Source organism: Microtus pennsylvanicus, chromosome 10 (assembly GCF_037038515.1).
Source record: "Microtus pennsylvanicus isolate mMicPen1 chromosome 10, mMicPen1.hap1, whole genome shotgun sequence".
Lineage (NCBI taxonomy): Eukaryota > Metazoa > Chordata > Mammalia > Rodentia > Cricetidae > Microtus > Microtus pennsylvanicus.
Window position 1 is genome coordinate 26017373 of NC_134588.1, and position 25692 is coordinate 26043064.

At 48.7% G+C, this 25692-nt stretch overlaps 2 protein-coding genes across 2 annotated transcripts; one reads left to right on the top strand and one right to left on the bottom strand.

Moving 5' to 3' along the window:
- The first annotated feature begins 1214 nt into the window (after positions 1–1214).
- Fcmr (Fc mu receptor) lies at positions 1215–15029 on the top strand. The gene is made up of 8 exons (XM_075987845.1): positions 1215–1398; positions 7250–7588; positions 8228–8359; positions 9195–9414; positions 10452–10603; positions 10878–11036; positions 11148–11206; positions 12832–15029. The coding sequence occupies exons 1-8, from the start codon at positions 1338–1340 to the stop codon at positions 13006–13008; spliced, it is 1299 nt and encodes a 432-aa protein (XP_075843960.1). The 5' UTR covers positions 1215–1337; the 3' UTR covers positions 13009–15029.
- Positions 15030–15097: 68 nt separating this feature from the next.
- On the bottom strand, positions 15098–20832 carry Il24 (interleukin 24). The gene is made up of 6 exons (XM_075987847.1): positions 20751–20832; positions 18951–19144; positions 18006–18068; positions 16833–16991; positions 16347–16421; positions 15098–15310 (listed from the first exon to the last, which is right to left on the bottom strand). The coding sequence occupies exons 2-6, from the start codon at positions 19113–19115 to the stop codon at positions 15227–15229; spliced, it is 546 nt and encodes a 181-aa protein (XP_075843962.1). The 5' UTR covers positions 19116–19144; positions 20751–20832; the 3' UTR covers positions 15098–15226.
- Positions 20833–25692: the final 4860 nt, after the last annotated feature.

The window sequence follows — 25692 nt, forward strand, 5'->3', positions numbered from 1 at the left end:
TCCTCTGCACCTGCTCTGAGCTCACATTCAATCTCCAGGGCTGAGGAAATGATTGTGTTGTGTTTTGGAGAGCATGTGACAGCTCTGGTGTGTGGGGGTGACTGGGGAGCGGGGTGCAGTCAGCCACCAAGAAGCCTGAAATAGGATGGGCACAAGGCTGGAAAGCCTAGACCAGGGGCCCCGGGCACTGTGGTTAACCAATGAAGCGGTCCTGAAGGAAAACCTGGGAACCCCGTATCGCTTTGCACATCTCCATGTTAAAGGACTTTAATAGCATTGCCACACCAGCGATTTCCGCTGTGCACCAGGCAAGACAGTGACTGTCCCTACGTTATTATCAGTGAGAACACTGGCTCAGGGCTCAGGGACGCTTGCCCAAGGCTAAAACGTGTCAAGCCTGGACAAACCCTCAGGCATTCTGTCTTGAATCCAAAGTTGTTTTCATGAGCTTTCACAGACTCGGCTTCTCTCTTCCCTTCATCAATGGCCTTATTCTTGTCACTAGGTGTCCTGAAGACTGGCTCTCCCAGGCTGCTGGGACGCCAGGAGTTGCTATGTGACTTGTCACACCTGACTCTTAGCATTGCCCTTCTCTTACTGGTCAGTGGAGTGTGCCTCTGTGAGAGGGAAGACCATTTTGGAGACCGTTGTGGGAGAATAAGGGACGAAGTACAGCTGGGGCACTGGGCAGGCTGTGGCTAAGACCCCTGAGGAATGATTATCTGCCTGGTGGGGTGCCTGAGGCTGTGCTATCTCACTTTCATTTATTCTCTAGAAAGAGTGCAGAGAAAAATAATGAATTGCTCAAAATCTGTGGTTATATCACTACAAATAGTAGGGTGTTCACAAGTATTCTTCGGAGGAATTAACTGACAGCCCCTTAAGACTTCAAGCAGCCGAGCTTCGGCCCACAAAGCCTTTGTTGTCGGGAGAGAACTGGAGATGAGTCTGTGTTATCCTGAAGACAGAGAAACAATAAATGACTTTAGTCCAGAAACCAGTCAATGCAAAGGAATCCTGGGAGGCCCCGCTGAGAAAGGTGTCAAAGCCTGGTAGCTGCCCAGAGTCCTGAGTTTCTTAGAGACCCTTTGAACACTGGTCACCCATTTTTATGTAACACATGTTTTCTCAACACTCGATTTCCTCTGTGGTTTGCTGATATTTTTTTTTTAGACAAAGGCCAGTTAGCAAACAGGACAGATTATCATTTCCTCATTTTAAACCCCTACCCCTCAGGGGGGCCAGACTCTCTTTCAAGTACCCGACTGTAGAAGGCTCTCCCAGGTGATCGCTGCCCAGGCGATTGTTGTGTCTCTGCGTACTCCAGGGGCTCCTGTATGGAATCTGGCCTCCAAGGAACCATGTGCCTTTGGCTCTGGTTACTTTGCTTCCTGCCAGGTGAGTACTGTGGGGGGTGGGGGTGGGGGGACACTCCCGGCTAATTACCAGGCTTGAATTAACCAGGGCTAATTCACCACCAGCCACCTCCAGCCCTAATGTTTCTGCAAGGATTGAGTTGTAGCCAGAGCAAGAGCAGGCCTTTGGAGACAGTGAAGTCCTGGCCCCTCCCAACTCGCGTAGCATTCTTCCCGACTCCCATCCAGGGCAGCCGCTAGCTTTACGAAGGCTGAAGGTGTCACATATCCTAAATAGTCACGTATGAGATCTGAAAATAGGTGTCTCCTAGGTTTGATCTTCTTACATCTATTTTCTCTTTCTTTGATCTTTCTTTTCTTTTGCACGCTTGAACTGACAGCTATTGAGTTCAAATGAAGACTGCCTAACCTACTCCCTAAACTTCATAGCTCAGTTTACAACCTCCTACCCAGCACCCCCTTAAACAGTCACCAAGATATGGAGCTCAATGTGCCTGAAGCCTTGCCTGAGAGACTTCACTGCGCCATACAAACCAGCTATCCCATCTGTCCTAACCATCTCTAACATTATACTGTCATCCAATGGTTCCAACACCTACTCTTATCTTCTAAATGCACCACACTCCGTTGTATCTTCCAACCAAACAGGCTCTTCTTTGAACAAATGCTACAGATCCCTGCTTCAGTGCCCTCGGTCTGGCTGTCCCTGCTACGGGAACACCATCCCTCCCAGTTTACGGTTCACTGGTTCTTCCCAAACCTACTTACCTCTCGTTCGTCAGCGCCTTCTGAGTCCAGTCAGTCACATCATAATTTGGCTCAGTGTGCTTATATCTTACTTGGTCCATCAATAACATCCTCTTTGCGAGAGCTAAGCTTTGTTGAGGATCTAATTGGATTAAGAAACGTGCAGGTATTACTCAGGCTTACCATTGGATGTGGTCGTGAGGATGTTTCCAGAGAAAGTTAACTGAGGGAGAAGCTCCACCTTGCCTGTGGATTGGACTATGGGCTGACTTCACGGACAGAATAACAACAGGAAAGAGAGGAAGCTGCTGAGCACTGGGATTCACCTTCCTTGTTGATCCCCCACACCATCTCACCCTGTGATATAATCTAGCAGCTTCATGTAGCTTCCATCCCATGGCAGTCTCTACCAGCTCTTAACCTTCCTCACGCTGCCACCCTTTAATACAGTTCCTCCTGCTGTGGTGACCCCCAGCCATAAAATTATTTTCGTGCTATTTCATAACTGTAAATTTGCTACTGATATGAACGGTAGTGTAAATATCTGTGTTTTCTGCGGCACTCAGATGACCCCTGTGAAAGGGCCATCCAACCTCTAAAGGGGTCGCAGCCCACAGACTGAGAACCACTTGGTCTACACCCTCAAACTGTGAGCCCATGCAGACCTTTCCTTACTGAAGTTTCTTCCTGTTAGGTATTTGGTTGCAACAATAAGAAAAGTAACTAATCCAGGAACTTTATGCCAAGATGTGGGACCCCTGCTTGAGACATCTGACCTGTGGCTTATGGGCCTTCAGAACTCATTTTCAGGAGGCGTCTTGAACCAGGGATGGTTAAAGAAGGTCTAGAACGCTGTACGCAGAGGTTAATTAGAGTATTCTGGTGTGAGTGCATAAGACCAGAGTCTCACACACAGGAGAACAAGGACTCCATCAGAACTTGGAGTAGGAGCCATTTGTGTTATAACACGGTGAAGAATCTGTCTGCATTCTGTTTGCGCCTCCATACGCTGAATGATCCTGAACTCAAATGGACTAAGTTGTTTCACAGGAGAACTGTAAAGGTGGCGTAGCATTCACTCAGTGGCATGGTTACGACTCCCTGTGTTTACCCAGATTTACAGTGAGAAAGGTCAGAAATGTGTGGAAAATGCTCCGCTTGGCAAAGAAAGGAGTGCGAACTCAGTTAAAGATGCAAATAGAGCGAAGAAGTATGATTCGTTAAGAGATTGGTACAGTTAGGGGCTGTCTTAGTTAGGGTTTCTATTGCTGCAATGAAACACCATGACCAAAAGGCAAGTTGGTGAGGAAAGGGTTTATTCGGCTTGCACTTCCATGTCATTGTTCATCACTGAAGGAAGTCAGGATAGGAACTCATCAGGGCAGGAACCTGGATGCAGGAGCTGATGCAGAGGCCATGGAGGAGTGCTGTTTACAGGCTTACTCCCATAGCCAGTAAGTTTGCTCAACTTCTTTTCTTATGGAACCCAGGACTACCACCCAAGGGATAGCAACACCCAGAATGAGATGGGCCCTCCCCCCATTAATCACTAATTAAGAAAATGCCCCCGCAGGCTTGCCTGAAGCCCAATTTGGAAGAATTTTTTTTCTTCCATTTACTTTTCTTTAAAAAATTACTTTTCATTTTACATACTAACCCCATTTCCCCTCCCTCTCCTTCTCCAACCCGGCCCCCTCCTCCCCTTCCCATCCCCAACCCACTCTTCAGAGGGGGTAAGGACTTCCTTGGGGATTCAACAAGGTCTGGGATACCAACTTGAGGCAGCACCAAGCCTCTCTCCCTGTATCAAGGCTAAGCAAGGCATCTCACCATAGAGAATGGGCTCCAAAAAGCCAGTTCATGCACCTGGGATAGGTCCTGGTTTGACTGCCAGCCCCCCTGCCAACAGATCAAGCCACATAACTGTCACCCCTATTCAGGGGATCTAGTTTGGTCTCATGCAGGTTCCCCAGCTCTCAGGCTGTCAGGAGTCCGTGAGCTCCCACTAGCTCGTGTTAGCTGTCTCTGTGGTTTTCCCCATCATGATCTTGACCCCACCCCTTGCTCATATGATTCCTCCTCCCTCTCTTCAGCTGAAGTCCAGAAGCTCATGGAAGCATTTTCTTAATTGAGGTTTCCCTCCTTTGAGGTGACTTTAGCTTGTGTCAAGTGGACATAAGACATCAACCCATCACAAGGGGAAACTTCCAACTCTGCAATGGTGCAATAGAAAAGATGACTTGAGCTCGGTAATTCACCTCTCAAACTAGAGGGTGTAGTGATGTAATTTCAGCACGTATGTGGGCTTCGGAGGGTGACTTTGGAGTCACTTCACACCTTCTGCCTACTAAAGGCAGGGTGGCTCGTATTGTATCTGCTGCTATGCTACATACTTTAAGATAGTTGGCCTGTGCGTTTCCAGACAGTTCTCTTCTCTCTGCCTCCTGGCTCACCATAGGAATGAGAGGATTACAGATGCATAGCTGGGATTTTGCATGGGTTCCAATAACCGAACTTGGATTGTCAAGCTAGCAGTTCACCCATTGAGCCCTCTCCCTGGACCTCCAGCAATTTATTCTTGATTCACTAGCATGAGGATGGGTTTGGTCTTCATCCCTTAGATGGTAGCATTATTTTCCAAGACAGAAAACTCTTTTATGAGCGAGCAGGTTTAGGAAGAGTTCTCTTCTGGCTGTTGTTAGATATTATCTTAAATAGTCAATGGAGTCCAAGGGCCAGAGCCAGTTTGGATCTCAAAGGTAGTAACAAGACTACAAGCAAACATGTGCTGAGCTAAAACTTTACCAGCACCTGTATTTAAAGGGCCCTAGAATCAATGAGTTAGTGCGGAAAGAGCAGGGAAGACACAGGAAGAATCGGTCAGGTACCGAGCTATGTGTGAGTCCACCATTGAGGGGTAGGTGGCGATGACTAAGGAAGAGAGGAGCCAGCACGTGAACAGCTATGGCAGTATAGCATCAGGGGGGCACAAAAAGGGGTCCTAGAAGGGAGACGCGGGTGGGTCAAATGCTGCCAAGGGGACCAGTAAGATGGGGACAAACAAGCGATCAACAGACAGCCACGAAGACAGTCTTGACGTGGATGAGAGCAGTGTCGGTGGACTTTCAGAGACCAAATTTTGATTGCATTTGATCAAAGAGAAATTGAAGGAATGGATATGAATTTGCTGAGACATTTGAGAAAGAAAACAGAAAGAGCAAACAGCAGTTTTCAAGGTGCCGCTATCAGGCTTGTGTGTGAGCTGTTGCGGTGCTGAAGAGAATTCAGCTGATGATGCAGCAGAAAGGGGTGGGGGATCATTGCAGACAGACATTCTAAATCAAGAGAAGGGTAGACTCGGGTTGCAGCGGAAGGAGTGCCCTGGGAAAGGAAAAGAGGGCTGTTTTCCGCGGCAGAACTGAAATCAGGAGACAGGCCTGTTCACGTGCAGGCTGCTGTCAATGGGAATGGGACGCCGAGTGGAAAGTTCTCATGCTTTTAAATGTCTTAATACATTTGTTTGGCTTGGTTTTGTACATTTGGGTCATGTACCACAGCATGCGTATGGAGGTCGGGGACAACCTGAAGGAGTCAGCTCTCTTTCTCCATCACGGGGGCACTGGGAACCAAAATTGCCAGGGTTGTCAGCTTGTGCCTCCACCCACTGAGCCATCCCACCAGCCCTCTCGTCCTTTTTAAAGGAATTTAGAATTTCACGGTCGGGGCGGGTAGGTAGGGAAAACGCTGGCCACGAAAGCTTGAGACCCTGAGCTCAGAGCCACAGCAGCCACATAAAAAGCCAGGTTCAGTGGCTCACACCTAGGAGCCAGAGCTGGGGAAGCTGAGGCAAAAGGATGCCCAGGATTGCTGGTGAATGGGTGAGCTACAGGTCCAGGTAGAGAGAGCGCCTGCCCCACAAACACACACTCGTAGCCTATATCCCTTTTGATAACACACAAATCGCAAGCAGTTGTCTTCCTCCTTTCGAGCATTCTGCTCCTGAGTGGGTTGAATCCCACTGCTGCCTAGAAAATCTCTGGAGTGGCCTCAGCCCTCAAGGCCCGACCTTATTTCACCTTGCTCCGCACTGTGAGAAAGCTACAGAGCATCATTCACGTCTCAAAGGTGTGTTTTCACCCAACTGTATACTGACAGTGACTTTTCAGACTACGTCTCTCCCTCTCTTCGATCGCCAGCAATTTAGTCACCAAAATCAAGATTGCAAACTAGATGCCATTTAATTGCCTCTCCAACATTAATATCATATCAGTAGGTTCCTTTAGACGCCTTCTCCCACCTCAGACGCACGTATGTTCATAACCACACGTACGCACTCCCACGCATGCCTACCCTGCTTTGGCTCCCACGAGTTCTCCACACTAGTGATGAATATCACCTTTTTTGTTGCCCTCCATGCCCGTTGGCTCAGGGTGCAGCTTGGATACCACTTCTCTCAAAGCCTTACTCCTAGGACAGCATCCCCTTGGCAGCCTGAATCAGGTGCTCCTGCTTGCTCCCTTTGGGGAGCCCTGAGCTCTCTCTCTCCTGGAATCTGTTCCATGTGCTGTAGAAGCAGTCTGTTGGGATGACTTACCCACATGATTAATCTATGATGGAGGGATGCACATGAAAGGCATCCGATGGCTGCATGGTTTGATAGAGTTGGAGGGGGGACTGGGTTGAAGAAAGGATTTGAGGAAAAGGGGATCTTGGAAGGTAAAGTGTCACCTTTCTCGCCCCCATACTGAAGTCACTTGGGGGCTGTGTGTCACTGGGGGTCATTCCAGGCATACAGTTTCTCTTTGGAGTAGGCACTGTGGTTGTGTCTAAGCCCTTACAGTCTCAGGTTTAATAATGAGGCTGATGCTGACGACACGGGATGGGCACAGAGTAAGCCTGAAAGAGAACAGGACCTTGAAGAACCTGAGCACGAGTCAACAGGCAGAGGTCATCCTAGAGCTGAGCCTGGCTAACGCAGGGATAGGCTAGATCTAGGGAAGCGTGTGAGGATGTCTGGGGTCGGCACTAGGTTTGGAGAGATGCCTGAGGTTGAGGGTGTGGCTGAAGTTGAGACACATCTAGATATAGAGCTTTTTCTGCATTGATTTCTGTACTGATTCCTACAGTACCTGGAATGCTGAAGGTCCTCCCGGAAGTACAGCTGGATGCCGAGTGGGGTGGATCTGTTATCGTCAAGTGCCCACTCCCTCACCCTCAAACAGGTGTGAGGATGTACCTGTGCCGGGAGATGACTGACCCCAGGATATGTGCCACTGTGGTATCCAACAGCTTCGTCAGGAAGGAGTATGAAGGACGAGCCGCCCTGCTGCCATGGTCGGATCAAAAGCATTTCCGAGTGGAGTTGAGGCGGCTGACCGAAAGTGACAATGGAGTCTATGCTTGCGGTGTGGGTGGACACACAGACCGGGGCAAGACCCAGAGAATCACCCTGAATGTCCATCCTGGTAGGTGCTTAGGAAACACTCTCAGCTGAGCAAACGGAGGCAATTTTCTAACTGTGACTGTCCCGTGCCGTGTTAGGCAGCCCAGTGACAATGCAGATCGACACAGCCTAAGACCAACACCCCAGCCTAGAACCTTCTATCCACAGGGGACAATGGAATAAAATGGGTGTTGCCTGGCCTACCCAGGGCATGAGTGGAGAGGCAGACATTAGGCTGAGGGAACCAGAAGAAGGTCCGTAATGGTCCTATGTACTTATGAAAAGTCTCAGATGAATGGAAAGGAGAAAGACTCCCTGATCAAACCATATCTAGTTCACATTGTTAACTACACGGTCGGGCCCTTCATGTCTTCTTACCCCTGACTTTTCCTCTTTTCAGTAACTTCCTAACATGCACACGACTGGTTCAACATTTTATAATCCCAATAGCCCGACGGTCTTATAGGGAATGCTGGGTGGGCTCTTGGGAAAGACCGGTTCCTTGGGGCGGGGGAGGGGGACATGTTCAGTTCCTTTTCTGCTTGTCTCAGGGGACCGTGCTCATCTCCTGACAGCCTCGCCCGAGTCAGTGTCTCCTTGAACCTCCAGTCCTTTCTCCTCCCCCGTGATCACCAGTGTGTATCCCTCTTGCCTCCAATAGTATATGATCCATTCTGGGAAGAAGAGCCTCCCCCTGAGCTTCCACCGTGGTTTCACAGATTGCTGCAGGAGCAGATTCCTAGCCCGCTCCATGAGGTTGAACATGTCACTTCTTCTGAATCCATATCCGAAGGTCAGTCCTTCAAATCAAGATCGACAGAAGAGGGATTTATTTTTTTATTTTTTTCCTTATTTTTTAGTTCAAAGAGTGGCTGGCAAAGCGAACATGCTTTCTTTGTCCCTGCCTTAAGAGAGGGCCTTCGTTCTCCAACTAGGACACCAGGCCCTAGTTGCAGGAGTCTCATATCACCACCAGGTGGCACCAAACCAAAGTAACAAAGTGCCCAATTGACAAATGCCAGCTCCTTTTTCAAAGTCCGGGTAGGGCAGCTGGTTCCCAGCTGGAGGTCATTACACTTCCTGCTACCTGTAGGGCTGTCTTCTGCCTGCTGGTAGCTAGTGGTTTTAACAACTCTATTTGACACTTAAAAGATGACTGTCACGCTAAGGTTTCCATGGTGTGTCAGCATATACCAGATCAGTTAGACACTCTAATTGAACATCGTTACACTAGGAGACCCTGCTGGGGCCAAGAGAAACAGTGTAACTGGGCAGATCATAGATCAGCGAGTGTGACTGACAAGGATGGGATGGAAGAGAATAAATGAGCATAGAAAAGCAAGAGACGCCCCACCCCACACCCCCAGTCCCCACTCAGTACATGGTAAGTGCTTCTGCCTGTGACGTCAGGAAAGGCTTGTCGGAGAAAATGATATTTGGAAGAAGCATGCATGAAAATTTTCTGTGTATATGGCATGCTATAAAGGCATTCCAAGCCATGAGGGCTGCGAGGACAAAGGTAGCATGTATGGGCAAAAGGGGTGAAATGACTGAGCGAGGAAGACACTCCTGCAGACTGGAGAACATGGCTGATCACCACTGTTACCTTTCCCTTCTCTCTCTTGAAGTGACCACACCAGCTCCCAGGACCAAGGCCCCTCCAGCTCACCAGCCCTCCAGCACCGTTCCAGTTACCCACCATCCCAGAGTTTCCAGACCATCTTCCATGACAGCTGCTAAGTCTCCAGCCCTCCTGCCAGCTCCCACAGCCTCAAAGACCTCAGCTCAGCCTGCACTCCGGCCCCTAGCGGCCAGCTACAGCCACCACACCAGTCTCCAGGGGCAAAGGTAAGAGTCTGTGTTTAGGGCCTGGCTGCAAGAGCCTTGAAGTCAGCTTGCCCCTTCTCGCCTTTGTCTCCAGGAGTCCCCCGAGAAATGCTGTTTTTGAGTGTGCTATGAAAATGCATTAGTTTTGTTTACAAAGATGGGCATGCCAACAGCCATTTCTGACCTTATAGAAAGGCTTGGGTCTTTCAATCATACAGATTCATTCAGGTCTGTTCTAATGAATAACTAAATGAGAAGAACTTTTAATTAATTTAATTAAAATTAGCTACAAATTAATAAATGTTAAAATTACGCTCATCTTTTTTCCTTTCCTTTTTAATGCCGCTAACACACTTTAAATTCCTTTTTTAGGTCCTAAATATCGGACCTAAATGAACCACTAGGGGGCAGCCTTATAGCAAATGCGCAAGAAAACCCACAAGTATTTTATAGTCTGAGCGAAGATGAACTCCCAGAATCATTCGAATCCTATAAGCGAGGGAACTGGGGCAATGAAGTCTAAGTGGTTTCAGTGAAAACAGGACTCTTGATTCCTATTTCAGAAATCCACGTAATAAACAGTTTCTAAATGTCAACTACATGCCTGGCACCATGCAGTGTCCTAAGACATTAAAAGATAAAAGACTCCAGGTCTGGCTAATGCAAGTCGGCCCGTGAAAAGGTTTCTAGCGGCGGGAACAGGAGCTGTTATAGAAAGTCCTATAGACCAGGCACCTTCAATTCTTTATATCTCCTTTGTTTTATAGCCCTAACAAATTTGTGGCAGGTTTTATGGTTCCCATTTATAAGGAAATACGGCTCAGGGAAATTAAGACTCGCTCAAGACTACATAACCAGTAAAATGCGGAACTTGATTTGAACCCAAGACTCCTGACCCCATAAACAAATCTCCTTGGTGGGGTGATGGAGGGGGTTTTGTTCACAAAGGGTCAACTCTGAGTCATCTCCAAAACGGGTGACCGCACTGGCTGAGTCTTTACGTTTCTTTTCCTCATTTACCTTCTCTGTCTTCCTTTCCCTTTCCCCCCCTGGCCAAGAACACCCCACCACAACCCACAGTATGAGAGAGAAGACCAAGGGCTGCACATCCCCGTCCTAGAATTTCACATCCTGATTCCGGCCTTCCTGGGCTTTCTTTTGCTGGTTCTTTTGGGACTGATGGTAAAAAGAGCCGTTCAAAGAAGGAAAGGTGAGCAGCTTGAGGCTCTGGGTTTCGTTTGGAAGAGCTGAGATACCAAAATAGAGCAGAGCATTCAGATCCAGCTTGAACTCCCAGGGACCGTGGATGGGAGATGGAGCCTAGGAGGGCTTTGCCCTTCCTCCTGCGCTCTGCACCCTGGGCATCTATGCATAGGTCACACACTGCCAGACACCAAAGAGATGTGCAGTTAGGGGGGAGGAGATGCAGGTGGCCACCGGCATCTGATGCCATGTCCTTTTCTCTTCCCGGTGACTCCCTGAAGCCTTTTCCAGGCGCGTGGGCCGAGTGGCAATGAGGATTCGAGGCCGGGAGGCGTCCCGCCAGTTCCCCGCACAGCGCCCGGGTGCCCCGCAGAGACCACGCTCGCAGAACAACGTCTATAGCGCCTGCCCGCGGCGTGCGCCGATACCCGACCGAGTGGGTGAGCGCACGCACGCGTGAAGCGTGGAGACTGGCTCTAGTGGGGCGCAGGGGTCGGGTGGCGGCCAGGCTTGGAGATGCCCAGCACTCACCGCTTTCTTCTTCCCGGTAGGCCCAACAGAGACTCCACTCCTCAGTACCCCAGCCTCAGCACCCCCAGCCCCACCGCAGGTAAGCTCCGCCCACCCCAGCCAGTGATCCGTGCTCAGCAGGGCAAGCGTGCCCCTCTAGTCCCCAGTACCCCAATTGGTTGTATCCGGTTCCTAGGTTGAAGCCCTCAGGAGAACTCTGGTTACCTTACTTACCTGGTCAAGCATTTCTCTTGGGATAAATGGATGCTGGGTGGCTTTAGTCAAGTAGAGAATGATAAAAGATGAGTAACCCTGCAGCGACCGTAGTGTAAAAGGGACACTTAGGTTTCTAGAAGGCTAGAGGGGGTGGAAGGTACCCCGACAGTTTTAACTCAGTGTGAGGGAGAACATTCTGGAAAACTCATTTAAAATGAGAGGCGGTAATGTGGCCATCAGACTTTATCCAAAGTGACTGGACAGAGATGCAGCTATTCAAACAGAACAGTGTGTCCTTTTGTTTTTCCAAATTAAAGAAAAAATTCTTTAAGTATTCACAACATCTAAAACAGTGGGGTTTGTAGTCAGAAAAATATTAATAAGGGCACTGTGTGTGTGTTAATTAGTGATAATTAATTAAATACAACAGACCTAAAAAATGCAGAGCCCAGGACACGGAGGCCATGTCTTCCTCTAAAGTCAAGGTTCAAACCAGAGGGACCAGAAGAAGTAGCTTAACCCAGGACACCAACCCAGGGATATTTGCTCTAACAGCCCCCACAAACTTCCATGTCCATGGTCAGTATTCAGTTGCCAGACCAAATCCTTATTTCTACCCACAGGGAAAACGGCTGTTTATGACCATGACCCTGAATTTTCATATCTCACTTCCACTCACTTCCCATTAGCTGTCTTACAGGCACGTCTGCCTTCAAGGGAGGTTATGAATGCCATGCCTGGTTGGCAATATATTGATTAAATGATCACGTGTCTCTCTAAAATGGGAAGAAACCTGTAGTCACCTCCAGCCTCTTGAATGTGTCCTCTCACCCACATAAACCCCCCAATAGTCCCCAAGGCTTGGGGGTGACTGGCCCAGCAGAGTCTGTCTTCTCTTCCTGTGGATATGCCCTATGGTCTCTACAGAACTTGTACCCTGTCGGCGTCTTGACATAGCCTTGTCTTCTGAGAACTAGCTGCCATGAAGGAGAAGTCCTAAAGCTTCTGCCTGGCAGAGAGAAGCACCCTAGTGCCCACATGACCTGCAATCTCCCTTCCTCGGCTGCCCAGCCCTTTTCTGGAATGCGGTCTTGTGCCATGTCATAGCCTCTCCAAGTCCTTGCAGAGGTCTAAGAAATGACTCACCCTACCTCTGAATAGTTGCCAGAGAAGGTGCATATTTTTCCTACATGTCATATCCCTCTGTCCCCAAGGGGAGACTTCTGCAGGTGGGCCTCCTTCACACCGTATGATTTCAGTCTGAACCCCATGTAAAGCATATCCTGCCCACGTTAGAATGAAGTAGTTTCCAGTTATTTGGGGGTGAGACTGCACCCTGAAAAACCCTGGGACTGGCCCACTCAATGGAGTTCAGCCAATTCTGCGTCGTTACCATCTAGAACTCGGCAACCAAGCCCATGTCGTTCCATTCCCTGCAGCGGATATCCACCTAAACAGATGCTAAAATCACGCAGCCAGAGCTACTGACACTCCTTTGGTTGTTCCCAGGTACTTGAAGCCCCCTGGCCTCACACCCCACCTCTGAAGACAAGCTGTGAGTACGTGATGTTGGGCCACCAGCCTGCTGTCAACGTGGAAGACAGTGATCCAGACGATTACATCAACATTCCTGGCCCATGTCATCTCCCCAGCTGTCCCCCAAGGCCCAGATCTTCGTGCCAATGAGTCCTGCCTGTCTGCTGATATCCAGCACCTTTTCGATGTGTTTATAGAAACCCTGTTACCTCCCATGTCCCACACCCCAACTTGAGTCTCGCCTGATTATCTGAATGCCTTGAGAATGGTCCTGTTACAATTTAATTTTCACCCCATTGACGCCCCCTGCACTCATCGGGAGCGCTCTGGGCATACAGAGGATTCATTTGTCATGGCGGCACCTGTCCCTTCTGTGCCACCTAACATCCTAGGGGATGCTTCATCACTATTGGTCACATGGTCTTTGCTGCCTTACTCCTAGCTCATGTAGCATCAGACTGGAACATAAGCCTGGATGGTCTTCCCAGACAACCAAAGGGCATAATGAGCTTCTACTTTTCTTGAGTCCCATGTCAAGGGCAACTTATTTGATATGATGACTTATTCTAAATTTTTAGAACTAAGTTTTCGTTAGGGTTAGAGACACCACACACACACACACACACACACACACACACACACACACACCGCACACATGAATCCTCTTTAACTCCCCATCACTTGGTATAAATAACCTGACTCCAGCATCTCTCTCTTTCAGAAAGTCTTGGCTATCTCCTATCTTCTTCTGTATCTTAGCACCTTCACTTTGATCTTAGCCAAACTATCACCTCTCTCTGCTTTCAGAAATACAGCCATTTCCTTGACAATTCCAGACAGCTCATAGCAAGGCATGGGAGCAAAGCACCCGGGGGGATCCCACGAGGTCAGGACTCCGCACTTCCAGCATGGAAGAAGAGACATCCCACCCGCACATGCTTCTTGTCTAATGCTTAGAGCAAGGGTAGAGTCAGGCACTTCTGGAATTGACATCAGCTGCAGAGTTCAGGCATAGCATGAGGCAGGAGAATGCCAGTTCTTGCATTTGAGAAGAAGGCCTTTCCCAGATACACAACACAAGCTCCCTGAACACTTTCCTAGAAATTGAAGGAAGTGGCTACCTATGTCAAGCTGCTTTTCTTCACTAGGAATAGCATCACAGATTGAACACTGCATCCAGGCATGAAGTCACTCCCAGCTTGACACATCATATTAAACAGATAAGGAAAGAATGGTATCATAAGAAAAGAGGGGTACTTGGAGAAATCGGGGAGTGGGGTGGGTGGGGAATCAAGGAAAAGGTGAAGTTTTGGGATGAATCGGCTCTGTTTTAGCCCACATTGTAGCTTTCATCATTTAGTCTTCAAATTAGTGTCTTTTGGTGGAGCAATAACTGTAGATGGAAGTCTCTGTCCTGCCTGGTCCCACAGCTGTTCAGTCCCAAAGAAACACACAGAGGCTTATTATTAGCTAGCTCTTACAACTTAATTATCCCATAATTCTTATCTACGTTTAGGTACGTGGCTAGGTACCTTTTCTCAGTGAGGCATTCTCATCTCGCTTCCTCTACATTTCACTGACTACTGCATCTCTGTCTTCCCTCTACCCAGAATTCTCCTAGTCTGATCGCCTTGACTTTACTTCCTGCCTGGCTACGGGTCAATCGGTGTTTTATTGAGCCAATACGAGAGACAGATCAATGTACAAGAGCATTCTCCCACAGTAAATGTCTCAGAGGTTAAGAGCAGTGGCAGCAATTCCAGAGGACCTGGGTTGGATCCTCAGTACCCACATGGCAGCTTACAACTATCTTTAACTCTAGTCCCAGGGGATCAACATACAGGCAGGCATAACACCCATACACATGAAGATAAATAAAATCCCAAGTCAGTGCCTTCCTTTCCACCCCAGCACTAAAGTCGACTCAACATCACTCATTGTTCCCCAACAATTCAAAACAGACAAAAATAAATAAATAGAAGCAACCCAGTTTAAATATTTACTGAGCATCCATCCACTGCCCCCACGCTGTAGCCAGATCACAGGAAATACCGTGGAAGCGTGGGGCACTACATTCTGCTGCTTCCGTGGAGCGTCCAAGTTCACAAATAAATATGGTTACCACCGAAACAGTGACAGTGATTTAAATAAAGTTGTAATAAATACGCAAATCCGCCTTGTGGATCAGTTACAGCATTCAAAGGCACCTTCTATGACTGTCATGTGGACTGCTGAGGAAGGAAGTCTAAAGGGAAGCCTGAGCCAACCATGGAGTCAGTCTGTGTCCAAGGGTCTGAGGACAGCATGGGTATAAACAATGGCTTGAAACGACACGGAGGACGAACGAGGACATCATCCTGACAGACAGTCAGAGCTGGTAGAATTTCTGCATCCAGGTCAGGAGAATGTCCACTTCCCCAAAGGCTTTCACCAAAGCTGCTTCTGTGTCCATCTGCGGTAAATGGAGAGAAAGGGGTCAGGGATATTGACTTCAAGAGTAGTTTCCTTCCAGCCTGGCTTGCCTGAAAGGGACCTGACTCCAAATTAGCTGAATCACCTGGGGAATGGCCTCTGATAAATGCATCCACCCATCACTTGTACCCCATCCATGTGTATTTTGTTTCCAGGGTGAGGAAAAGGGGCTGTTGAGTAGTGGGTAAGGAGCCAGAGAAGAACACAGACCTTGAACATAAAACCATGGGATGCCACCTAGGGAAGATGTGGTGAGCTCACTGGGCGGATAAGCGTGCTTTTGTACATCCCACCATGGAGTTTAGACTGGTGTATCTGCTCTCCCATAAAGTGATCAAAACCAAGCATGTTTTCTTTGAGGGTGAGGGTACTAGGCTTGAGATTTGGATTTTCTTTTGTGTGTTAATCTAGAAAGATATAATGTAATCCTCTATATGTTTTATTCAAAATGAGACCGTTTGAACATTGCAGAAACGATGCAGATGTGTTGGAAAGTCAGATATCCACCTTCTTTCTCAACTCTGACATTAGGTACCTGTAAAACTTTCTTTTAAGGGAAGTCCTCAATAGTGAACAATCTTGTAGGGAAAAACAATAGCATTTCTGTTTGAAAACTAACAGGAGAGGACACTAAGAGAGACTTACATAGATCTCATCTACATGGGAAGTAGAAAAAGACAAGATCTTCTGAGTAAATTGGGAGCATGAGGACCTTGGGGGAGAGTTGGAGGGGGGAGAGTAGAGGCAGGGAGGAGAGCAGAGAAAAATGTAGAGCTCAATAAAAATCAAAAAAAAAAAAAAAACCACCCCACTAACAGGAAAAGAAATCACTTCTGCAAAGCAGATGCTTATTTTTGCAAATATACGTGTCTCCCTCCTGGGTCAGGTAGGTCTGGGACTAGCCCAGAGGAGGCACCTGCATTCAAGTCTGCATTTGGTCTCTGGGGCACTCCCCTGTGACAGTTCAAGCTTGCCTGCTTCTGTTGGGTGGGCCCAGTTCCAGCTACTAGCCTCACCTGTTTGTATGCTCTGCGGAACAGCAGAAACCGCCGGCGTGCGCTTCCGCTGATGGGAAGCATGTCCTGGTCCTTCTGCGGATCAACAAGAAACATTCCTAAGGTTAGAGTAGAGTGGAGGTTTGCCCCTCCAGCTCTTCCCGGTGCTGTCAGGGTGGGGCTCCCAGATCCTGTGAGGTCTGCACTGAGTCCCATACTCTCAAGGAAGCCAGAGCCAGAGTCCCAACATAGGACACGCTGTACCTTTCTTCCCACCAAATCTCTACAGTAGAAACGTCATCCCCATTTCACAGATGACAAAACTGAAGCCCAGAGAAGTGGAGCACCTTGCATGGGTTATCTCTCTGATCAGAGCAGATGGAGACCTGAACCTATAACCCTTTTCTGTGACACCCAGGACTTGGTGTTGGGAATGGAAGGATTGGGTGGGGGAGGGGCAGATTCTCAAGCCCACCATTTCCCAGGCTCCAGTCCTGATCTACTCACACTAGGCTGCAATTTTGACGTGATGGCAATAAAGTTGTTGGCCAGAGTGGAGAACTCCTTCAAGAGCTTTAATTTAGCTATTTTGCTGTAGTAGTTTTTGAAAACGGTGTCCAGGTAGAACTTCAGCAGACTGTGAGCAAGGTAACAACTCTCAGCATCCTGGGGAAGAACCAAATCGTTGAGGCATCTGCCAACCCTAACCCTAAAGAGAAAACCCATGTGCCACTCAAAGCAAGATGAATGCCATAGGGTCTCCTTGGAAACGATGGTGGCACTAGACCGATCTGAAGAAATGGCGAGAGTCTTGTAGAACAAGTGATTCACAGAAGGATCCCAGACCCCAGGAAGAAGATGCCCGCCCAAGGTGACTCAGCCATTCTAGATGCTAGCCTGGCTCCCAGGACTCCTGGCTCACCACCCAGACCATATTCCCTTCCTTCTCTACTTATGACCTCATTAACGTGGTGGATCCTGAAAGGCATTTGGACCGGACTTTGTGATTGAGACAGGAAAATGACTGGAAGGAGAAGAGTGAGACACCTGATGCCCTTGAACCCAGCAAGTGCTGTCTGGCCCTTTCTGCTCCCGAAGCTTGGTACCCTCAGGGAGCATTCCGTGCATGTCATAGACTGTCTGGAGCACTGGTTCTCAACCTTCCTAACGCAGCAATTCTTTAACACAGTTCCTCTTGTGGTGACTCCCAACCACAACATTATCGTTGCCACTTCGTAACAGTAATTTTTGCTACTCTTACGAATTGTCATTAAATATCTGTGTTTCCTGGTGGTCTTAGGCAACCCCTGTGAAAGGGCCATTTGACTCCCAAAGAGGACACAACCTGTAGATTGTGAACCACTGGTCTATGCATATGGTAAGAAGATAGTAGCAGGTGAGAGAAAAGGATGGAGGTGAAATGCCGACTGACTTCAGTAAATGCCCGCTGTATTTCCATAAGCAAAAGAAAGATGGCTGGCAAGGGCCTGACTCAGTGGAAAATGATGCTTATCAACCCCAACCCCCACCCTTTCACCTACCAACAGAGTAGTAACACCAAATAGAGACCACCCTGCCTCATGTCCTGCCCTGTCCTGTGTAGGGTCACCTCAGAGTAGAAGGGAAGGGCTCCCATCAGCCCCTCTTACAGAGCTATCCCATTCCCCACTATCTGATTACCGAGACATCCTGAAGAACCTGAGGCTTCAGCAGCCGGACACTTGTGATGCCATCCTGAGTTTGCTTTGGGAACAGAAAGAAAAGATGTCTCCAGGTTAGGGATCTGCGTGTAGGAGCCAATCGTGCTAATACACTGTTCCCCCAACTCCAAACTCTATCCCATCTGTGAGCTTCGGAGGCCAGAGGGAGCAGAGGAGGACCCAGGAAGGGACATAATGAGCTCGCTCCTGGGGAGGTGGTACAGGTCCTGTCTACAGAAAACCACTAAGCTTACTCATCCCAAAGGGGCATATGTACCCCCAGGGGTCCTTAGAGCCTGACCACAAACTTGAAAAGAAACCTTTGCTTCCTTTAGTCCTATGAGACACAGGAAATGGAGCCTTTCAGGGAGCCACAAAGGGTAAGGTTCATCTCCGTAGTTCACATGGGAACAGGTGGCTGAACCTAGGAGCTGCCTCTTACTCTTGGAGGACTCTCCAAAACCCAGAGCCTCTCACCTTGCTCCTTAAACTTGAGCCAGACTCACCCAGGATGAAGAAGAATCACTCAGGGTCCCTTTTACGCCCTTTGGACTCTGATTCTTTGACTGGTGGCTGGCCACAATGACTGGGCCTCAGGTTCCTCATGTATGGCACTAGGCATATGGAGCCTCCTGACCTCATCAGGGTTCTCTTTGTTTGTTGTTTTGTGTTTTTGAAACAGGGTTTCTCTGTGTATCCTTGGCTGTCCTGGAACTCACTTAGTAGACCAAACTGGCCTCAAACTCACAGAGATCTGCCTGCGGCTGCCCCCCAACTGCTGAGATTAAAGATGTGCGCTACCACCGCCCAGCTCATCAGGGTTCTTATGTATGAAACCGAGAGCCGGAAAGGGATCCATTGTCCTGAAAAGATACCCCCTATAGGGGGAGCACCATGAAAGGATCCAGGGCTAGCCTCTACTTACCACAGCATTCTTCACAGCCCGGAAGGCCTCCCACAGTTCTGGGAGAACGACCCCTTCAACTCGGCAAGGCCCAAATCGGAACTCATGACCCTGGAGCCCTGGCACTTGGTTCCAGAGAAGAAGGATGAGGGTCAGACAGGACAGAGTCTGTAGAGCTGAGCTCATCTGGGCAGAGGAAAGGACAGGTGCTTCTGCTGAAGGAAAGGAGGCGTTATCCTGAGCCAACCTCTGACTCGGAACCCACACCCCCAAACAACTTTCCCAGAGGTGATACAGCCACCCTTAGGAGCACACAAATGGGGTGCCTGGGGCTAGAAAAATGCTGTGGTTTGCGTGTTTCCACCAAACTCATATTTAGATCTGCTCCCTCCTGTGAGGTACATAGAGGCAGGACCTTTAAGAGGATGAGGTTACCACATCTTTGTCTTCTTGAGTGAATTCATGATTGTGTGGATTACTGGTCTATGGGATAGCTAGCGTTCAAGGGAGTTTTGTAAAAGCTAGCTCAGCTCTGCCTTGCCTGTGCCTTCTTGTCCCATGATACCAGACACTGTCTGGGACTGAGTATGCAGGCTGTGCTTTGGGATTATCAACCAAAAGGGTCGAGGAAATGTCACCCCGATATTAAACTTGCCAGAACTCTGAGACAAGCATCTTTTCTTTATAAACTATGCAGTGTCTGATGTTCCATTAGAACAACAGAACAGGTCCTAAGACAGGTGGGTTTCCAGGTGAGAACACAGCAAGCCATGTAGGATGCCCCGGAGTGGAGCAAGGGTCTTGCTACCCTCCAGCTCATAGCTGCTGGCGTTGCTACCTCTCTGCCCTCCATCACCGTGTTCATCCACCTCCACACCTGCATCTCCTTCCTTCTCTATCCCAGTCCTCCCGGCCACCAACAGAAATGGGACCAAGAGGAAGGAAGAAGAATTTGGCCAAGAGCACAAGAGACCCCAGACTCAGGAGGAGAAAGAGCTCACTTCATCCTTTGGTTTCTAGGACCCGATTTTGAGTCCTAGAGCAACTTCTACAGATCTATTTCTCCGTCAGGAGGCAAGCAGCCTTCACCCCGCAACACAAGGTAGCCCAGGGTTGTTAACAGAGGCCCACAGGGAGAGGCACAGGAGGCAAGTCTGGGTCACACGCTCAAGTCTGCCACCTCAGTTGGCAGATGCGCTCCTAAGAACTGATCTTTCCAGTAAGCGAAATCAGAAGAAAGGGCATGAGTTCCAGGTGAGTCATTCTCAAAATGCTTCTCTGAAGGGCCCGTTAGGAATGACTGTGTGGCAGCCGCTCAAGCGGGAGTCAGCGCCGTGCCTCCATGACTACCACAGAAAACTGTTTGCCGTGCCTCCCTGGCTCTTTGCTTCTCTTCTCTCTCCTCTTTACTCCTCCGCCCCATTTTCTACAACCATATAGGAGCCGTCTTAGTCATGTCCTAGCCTGACACCTGAAGAAACTGTCTCCCAACCCCAGAAGGGCAGAGAGGGCAGAGAATAAATACCTGGGGTAGGGAACAGGTGCCCAAGGCCAGAGCCCATTGTCAAAAATCTTCCCATTCTCTTCTAAGTGCTATAGGCTTCCCAACTCCTCTTGAAGTCCATCTCTGGGTCTCTTATCCCCCTGGCTTTCCTCCCATACAACCCCAATCCTCCTTGGTGTAAGCTGGAGTAATCAACTCCTCATTCCGTTATTTTAAGAGGTTGGTATCTGCCAATCAGCCCTTAAGCCGGCATTCCCCAAAAAAGGCCACAGCCTAAAGCTTCAGAGCAAAGGCTACGGGCAGCCCCCACGGCTCACCTCAGGTCCTGAAGTGATGCTAGAGGCTGCTGATGAAAGTGGCTGGTTCTTTTTGTGGTGGAAAAGTTAGGCAAGCTCCTCAGCATTCATTGGTAGAGGATATCCATGTAGGTAGCAAGCTCCTGTCTCAGTTGTGTATGCAGGCAAGGGAGCTTGGAGAACCGTATATAAGGGGTCTGGCAGGCAGGGGCGGGGGCAGAGAGGAATGCAGAGGAAGGAAAATTGGTCATGCTTCCCTAGAGAATTACTTCACCACCTAGTCACCCTTTGCTGGGAGACAAGTGGGGAAGTGCAGACACCAGTCCCTTAGGTGAGGTCACCTGAGGGACTGGTGTCTGCACTTCCCCACTGTCTGGGAGCAGAGGCAGTCACTTTCCTGGCATCTTTGAACTGTAGTTCCTACAGCTACAAATTTTTATTTTTAAAGATTCCAAATTATGCCCGGTGTTACATGCATGTCATCCCAGCACTCGGGAGGTAGAGGCAGGAGGATCAGAAGTTCAAATTCATTCTTGGCTACATAGTCCATTTAAGACCTGTCTGAGTACTTGAGCTCCTAGTAAAATAAACAGAAACAACAACAAAAACAAAACAAACAAAATAGTCTGTCTGATCTACTTTCCCAGAGAAAAGGTGTGAGGAGAAAATGTAAAAGCAATACAAAAGTACTCTGTATATTCTCTATACATGGAAACTGTAGTGATATTTCATTTGTTTTTTTAATAAATAAAGTTATTTATTTATTAAAGTTCAGGAGTAAAAAAGCTGCACTGATCAGCTTTACAGACCAGGTAGTAGTGCATGCCTTTAATCCCAGCCCTAGAGAGGAATATAAGACGGGAGGAGATAGCTCTCAGACACAGTCTCATTCTGAGATTCCTGGAGGCAGGATCGCCATTTCAAACTGAAGTAGAGGTGAGAGCCAGTGGCTGGCTGCTTTGCTTTTCTGACTTTCAGATTGAACCCCGATTTCTGTCTCTGGGTTTTTGTTACTCATGCAACAGTAAACTTTGCATTACTATGCAGATTACCTGTCTGTTATACTATATACTATCAAATTCATTCAGCAATTATGCTCTATCTGTGTTGGAGCAATAGCCCGGAGACCAAGGCTAGCCCATAAATACCTTTCTTTAATCCTCAGGGCCAGGCATCTTAGGAGTTTCCTGACTTGCATCCACCCAGTCTCTGGGGTTACAATTGCCCTGAGTATATCTCTCCTTAAGCACTAGGAAAAATAGTAATGTATGCATGGACAGGCCCACAAATTTGGGGACCCTAGTACCCCGATAAGCTAGCCTAGGCCTAGGGTGAATGATGGAAGTACCAGTGTAAGCAAGAGACCTAACCGTATCTCTTCCACGCTCACAACAAGGGCATCGCCGAGGCTATGCATCTCCAAAGGCATACCCAGAACTTGGGCATGTAGAATGGCTGACTGAAAACACACACGGAGCAAGAAAAAGCACAACCAGGTTGGCCACAGAAGCCTGGGGTATACAGGTGTGTCGTGGGAACTGAAACTGTCCCTGAGAGCCGTGCAGACTGAGAAGACCGGGGTAGGGGGGCGGTGATTAAATTGGTTTAACACTTCCTATAGGTTTTTGCCCCTGTCCTGGAGGAACACAGTCTGGGAACCAGTGGGCTAAGAAGTCAAAGGTTGGCCATCCGCAGGCTGAGGACAGATCCAGCATGTCACTGCTCAACTACAAGCAGCTCGCGTCGTGAAAATAGCTTTACGCTTCTTAGATCAATGGCAAGAGGAACCAGAAGAAAAATTTTATTTTGTGACAGTTGAAAAACAAAGTGATATTCAGATTTCAAGTATGTGTGAGCAGGTCACAGTTACGCCTTGACGGGCTGCTTTGGAATCACAGCAGTGGTTACACAGTAGGGAGTGAGACGGTGAGAGCCTCAGGCTTAAAACATCCACTCTGCCGCCCTTTGCGGCAGTTCACCACACCCTGCTAGAAATCACCCTCTGCACGGTCCAAACATCTCCTTAGGCCCGGTCCAGTCAAAAGACATGGACAGTAAAGTAACAGACAAGAGGTGGAATGCCATCCGCTCAGAGGGAAGAACAGACAGGACGTGGCGTGGACCGTTGACAGAGCGGGAGGATGGTCTCCTGCTGTGTGCCAGCAGCATCCTTCTCTTAGCGGCACACACACTGCTCTGCTCTATTGGCATTCTTGACCAGCAGCCTGCTCTCTGTTGCTCTGAGTCTTCTTGTTTCTGGAGATGCTGAGGGTCACGTTCCTGTCAAAAGAATTCAATAACCATGCCCTAGTTGTAATAGGACATAGATCTCAGAACCTAAGGCTAGCCCGTAGTTACCTTTCCATCCATCCCTACATCATTCCTAAAACCTACTTTCTGCTTTTGGGAAAAAAAAAAAACAGGTTAAGGAGTAGGGCAAGAGGCCAAGGGGAGGAGGGGGCAACTAGGCAGCGAAGGCAGGAAGCTGAGAGGCAAGGACCTCAGCTTAGCTGCAGCCCTAAGCGTCTGCTGACGGACTGAGAACTGACTGAGGAGCTAGGCTGGTTCCAGGGCAGGCAGGAACAGTGCCAGAAGGCTGATGTTCCTGGCACGGCTCTGTCTGAGGAAGGGAGCACAAAACTGTGAGAGTCTGACTGAGGAGCTAGGCTGGTTCCAGGGCAGGCAGGAACAGTGCCAGAAGGCTGATGTTCCTGGCACGGCTCTGTCTGAGGAAGAGAGCACAAAACTGTGACAGTCTGCTCTCGGGTGAGCCTCTCACCATGCTGCCCTAAAAAGGAAGACGAGAAGAGAAAACAGAAGCCCTGGCCCAGATCCCTGGATTCTGACTACAGGCTCCATCGGTAACAGAGCTGGCTTCCTATGCGAGCTGTTCAGGTGTTCCCTCAGCCTTGTCTTCATCTTCAGAACAGAGGCCCCAGTGGGCCATGGGGACAGAGTGGCACACAGTTCTGCCCCAGAGTGTGGTCCATGAGCAAGCACTAACTCTGTTGATTGAGTGCCAAGCCTTCCCCAAAGCTACTGAATCGGAGCGTTCATTTTAAGAGATGCCTAAGGTGGCTCTCATTACATTGTGAGACGTGGATTCATAAAGCACCCGAGGGGCTTCTCCCAGTGCAATCCACATGGAAAACATTTAGGACCCAGGGGGTCCAAGTTGAAGGAGAAAGAGCTAAAACGGGAGTTCTCGGTGGATGGTTTTGTCACCAGGCAACTGTGGGCAGTGTTTGGGAACACTTTTGGGTGTCCTGACGGTGGGCACTACTGACATGCAGTGGGCTGGACTGGAGTGCCACTGAGCTCCTGCCGTGCTCATCTCTGCCTTCTCCGGGGAGACTCATGTCATCCAAGACACGAGCAGTGCTGTCGCGTGGCGCTCAGTAGAGGGCAGATTCCACACTTACTCAGATTTCATTCCCCCTCGAAACTCCTCTAAAGGAACTCAGCCACGCTGGAGCTGAGTTTCTCTCTGCTTCAGGAGGAAATGGAAAGCTTACTAAACCTGAATTGCCCCTTCCTAAGGGGTTGGAAAATACCCAGCAATAGAGGAGCAATGAGCATGTTAGTTATAATTTCTTGAAGGCCAAAAGATAGGAGAGAGTCATGACATCACTTTTCTTCCAACGAATTGAGCTTAATCTTTATTTTAAGAGATGTTTATCTCCCCACGATGGGGAAAACCCATGCCGTAATGACGTGGGACACCTGGGCATTCCATGAGTCCTTTGCCCTAGCAGCGGAACCAGCGAGAGAGGGCCAGTCTACCGCCCCCTCTCCTCTTCTCTCTTTCTAAATAGAGTTTCACTAGGCTCCCCAGACTGGCCTTAAATTATTGATGTTTCTGCCTCAGGCTCCTAAATGCCTGAATTAATATGATACAGTTGTGTGACATGCTCAGAAAAGGCAAAGCTACAGGGGCAGAGAACAGGCTAGCTGCTGCCCATGACTGGGGTGGGGGCAGAGCGAGTGTGGGCAATAGGAGTGAATGGTAAGGCACACACTGTTCGCGTTGGGGATAACCAAGTGTTCTCGGGCAGTGGTCCTCAGCCTTCCTAACATCACGACCCCTTAGTCCAGTTCTTCATGCTATGGTGACCCTTCAGCCATAAAATTGTTTTGTTACTACTTCATAACTGTAAGTTTGCTACTGCTTTGAATCGTAATGTAAGTAATATGATATCCAGATGTTCTGAGGTGATTCCTGTGAAGGGTTGTTTGATCCTCAAAGGGTCGAGATCGAGAATTACTGTTCTAAAGTTATAGCATGGTGATGATTGCTCAACTCTAAATATATTTTAAAGCTATCAGATCCTATGCTGTAGCAGGTGACCACAGGGATCACCTTCAAGTTTGCTTTTTCTAAAGAATAGGAAAGAATGAAGAGAGGGAGGGAGAGGAGGCCTCAATGGAAATAAGATGTAGCTCATTCTCATAGTCACTAAGGTCGGTCCCAAAATGCTACCCTTTTCCTTGTGTCCCATCCATCCTCCCCACCTACAAGTTACTTACTAGACTTACAGAAAGCATTGCTTTCCCCTTGTCTTGCGCTCCCATGACAACAACGGTCGGTTTTTGTGTCATCAACGCCATCCTTCAACCCTGAATTTTATCCATCGCAGAATTCCCTTCTGGTACATGACAGGGGTTTAGTCAGCACTGTTGGATAAGGGGATGTCATATGACCGATGTGACGTCATTCCTTCTCTTCTCTGGCACACAACTCTTACAATCCTTGAAATGACAATTGTCTTTTTTATGCTACTAAGACAGGCTTTAGGATGGAGTCTACTTGCTGTGGAAGCAACCAGGTCTTTAGAGAAGTGAAGTTCAACCCCCTGCCCTATGCACACACCTCTAGGTAGGAAGAGAGGATGACGATCGAGTTCCTCACTGAGGGCCTATGGCTCAATCCTTCTTAGGGACTCAGAGTTAGGCACACTCCCAG

Bases quoted from the DNA above. Each gene is read 5' to 3' on its own strand.
- Il24 (XM_075987847.1), bottom strand. From the start codon at position 19,115: ATGAGCTCAGCTCTACAGACTCTGTCCTGTCTGACCCTCATCCTTCTT. The intron at 18,069-18,950 runs GTAAGTAGAGGC...CTGTTCCCAAAG, and splicing joins GGGCTGTGAAGAATGCTGTG to CAAACTCAGGATGGCATCAC. The intron at 16,422-16,832 runs GTGAGTAGATCA...GTTGATCCGCAG, and splicing joins CGTCAAAATTGCAGCCTAGT to AAGGACCAGGACATGCTTCC.
- Fcmr (XM_075987845.1), top strand. From the start codon at position 1,338: ATGGAATCTGGCCTCCAAGGAACCATGTGCCTTTGGCTCTGGTTACTT. The intron at 8,360-9,194 runs GTCAGTCCTTCA...TCTCTCTTGAAG, and splicing joins TTCTGAATCCATATCCGAAG to TGACCACACCAGCTCCCAGG. The intron at 11,037-11,147 runs GTGAGCGCACGC...TCTTCCCGGTAG, and splicing joins GCCGATACCCGACCGAGTGG to GCCCAACAGAGACTCCACTC.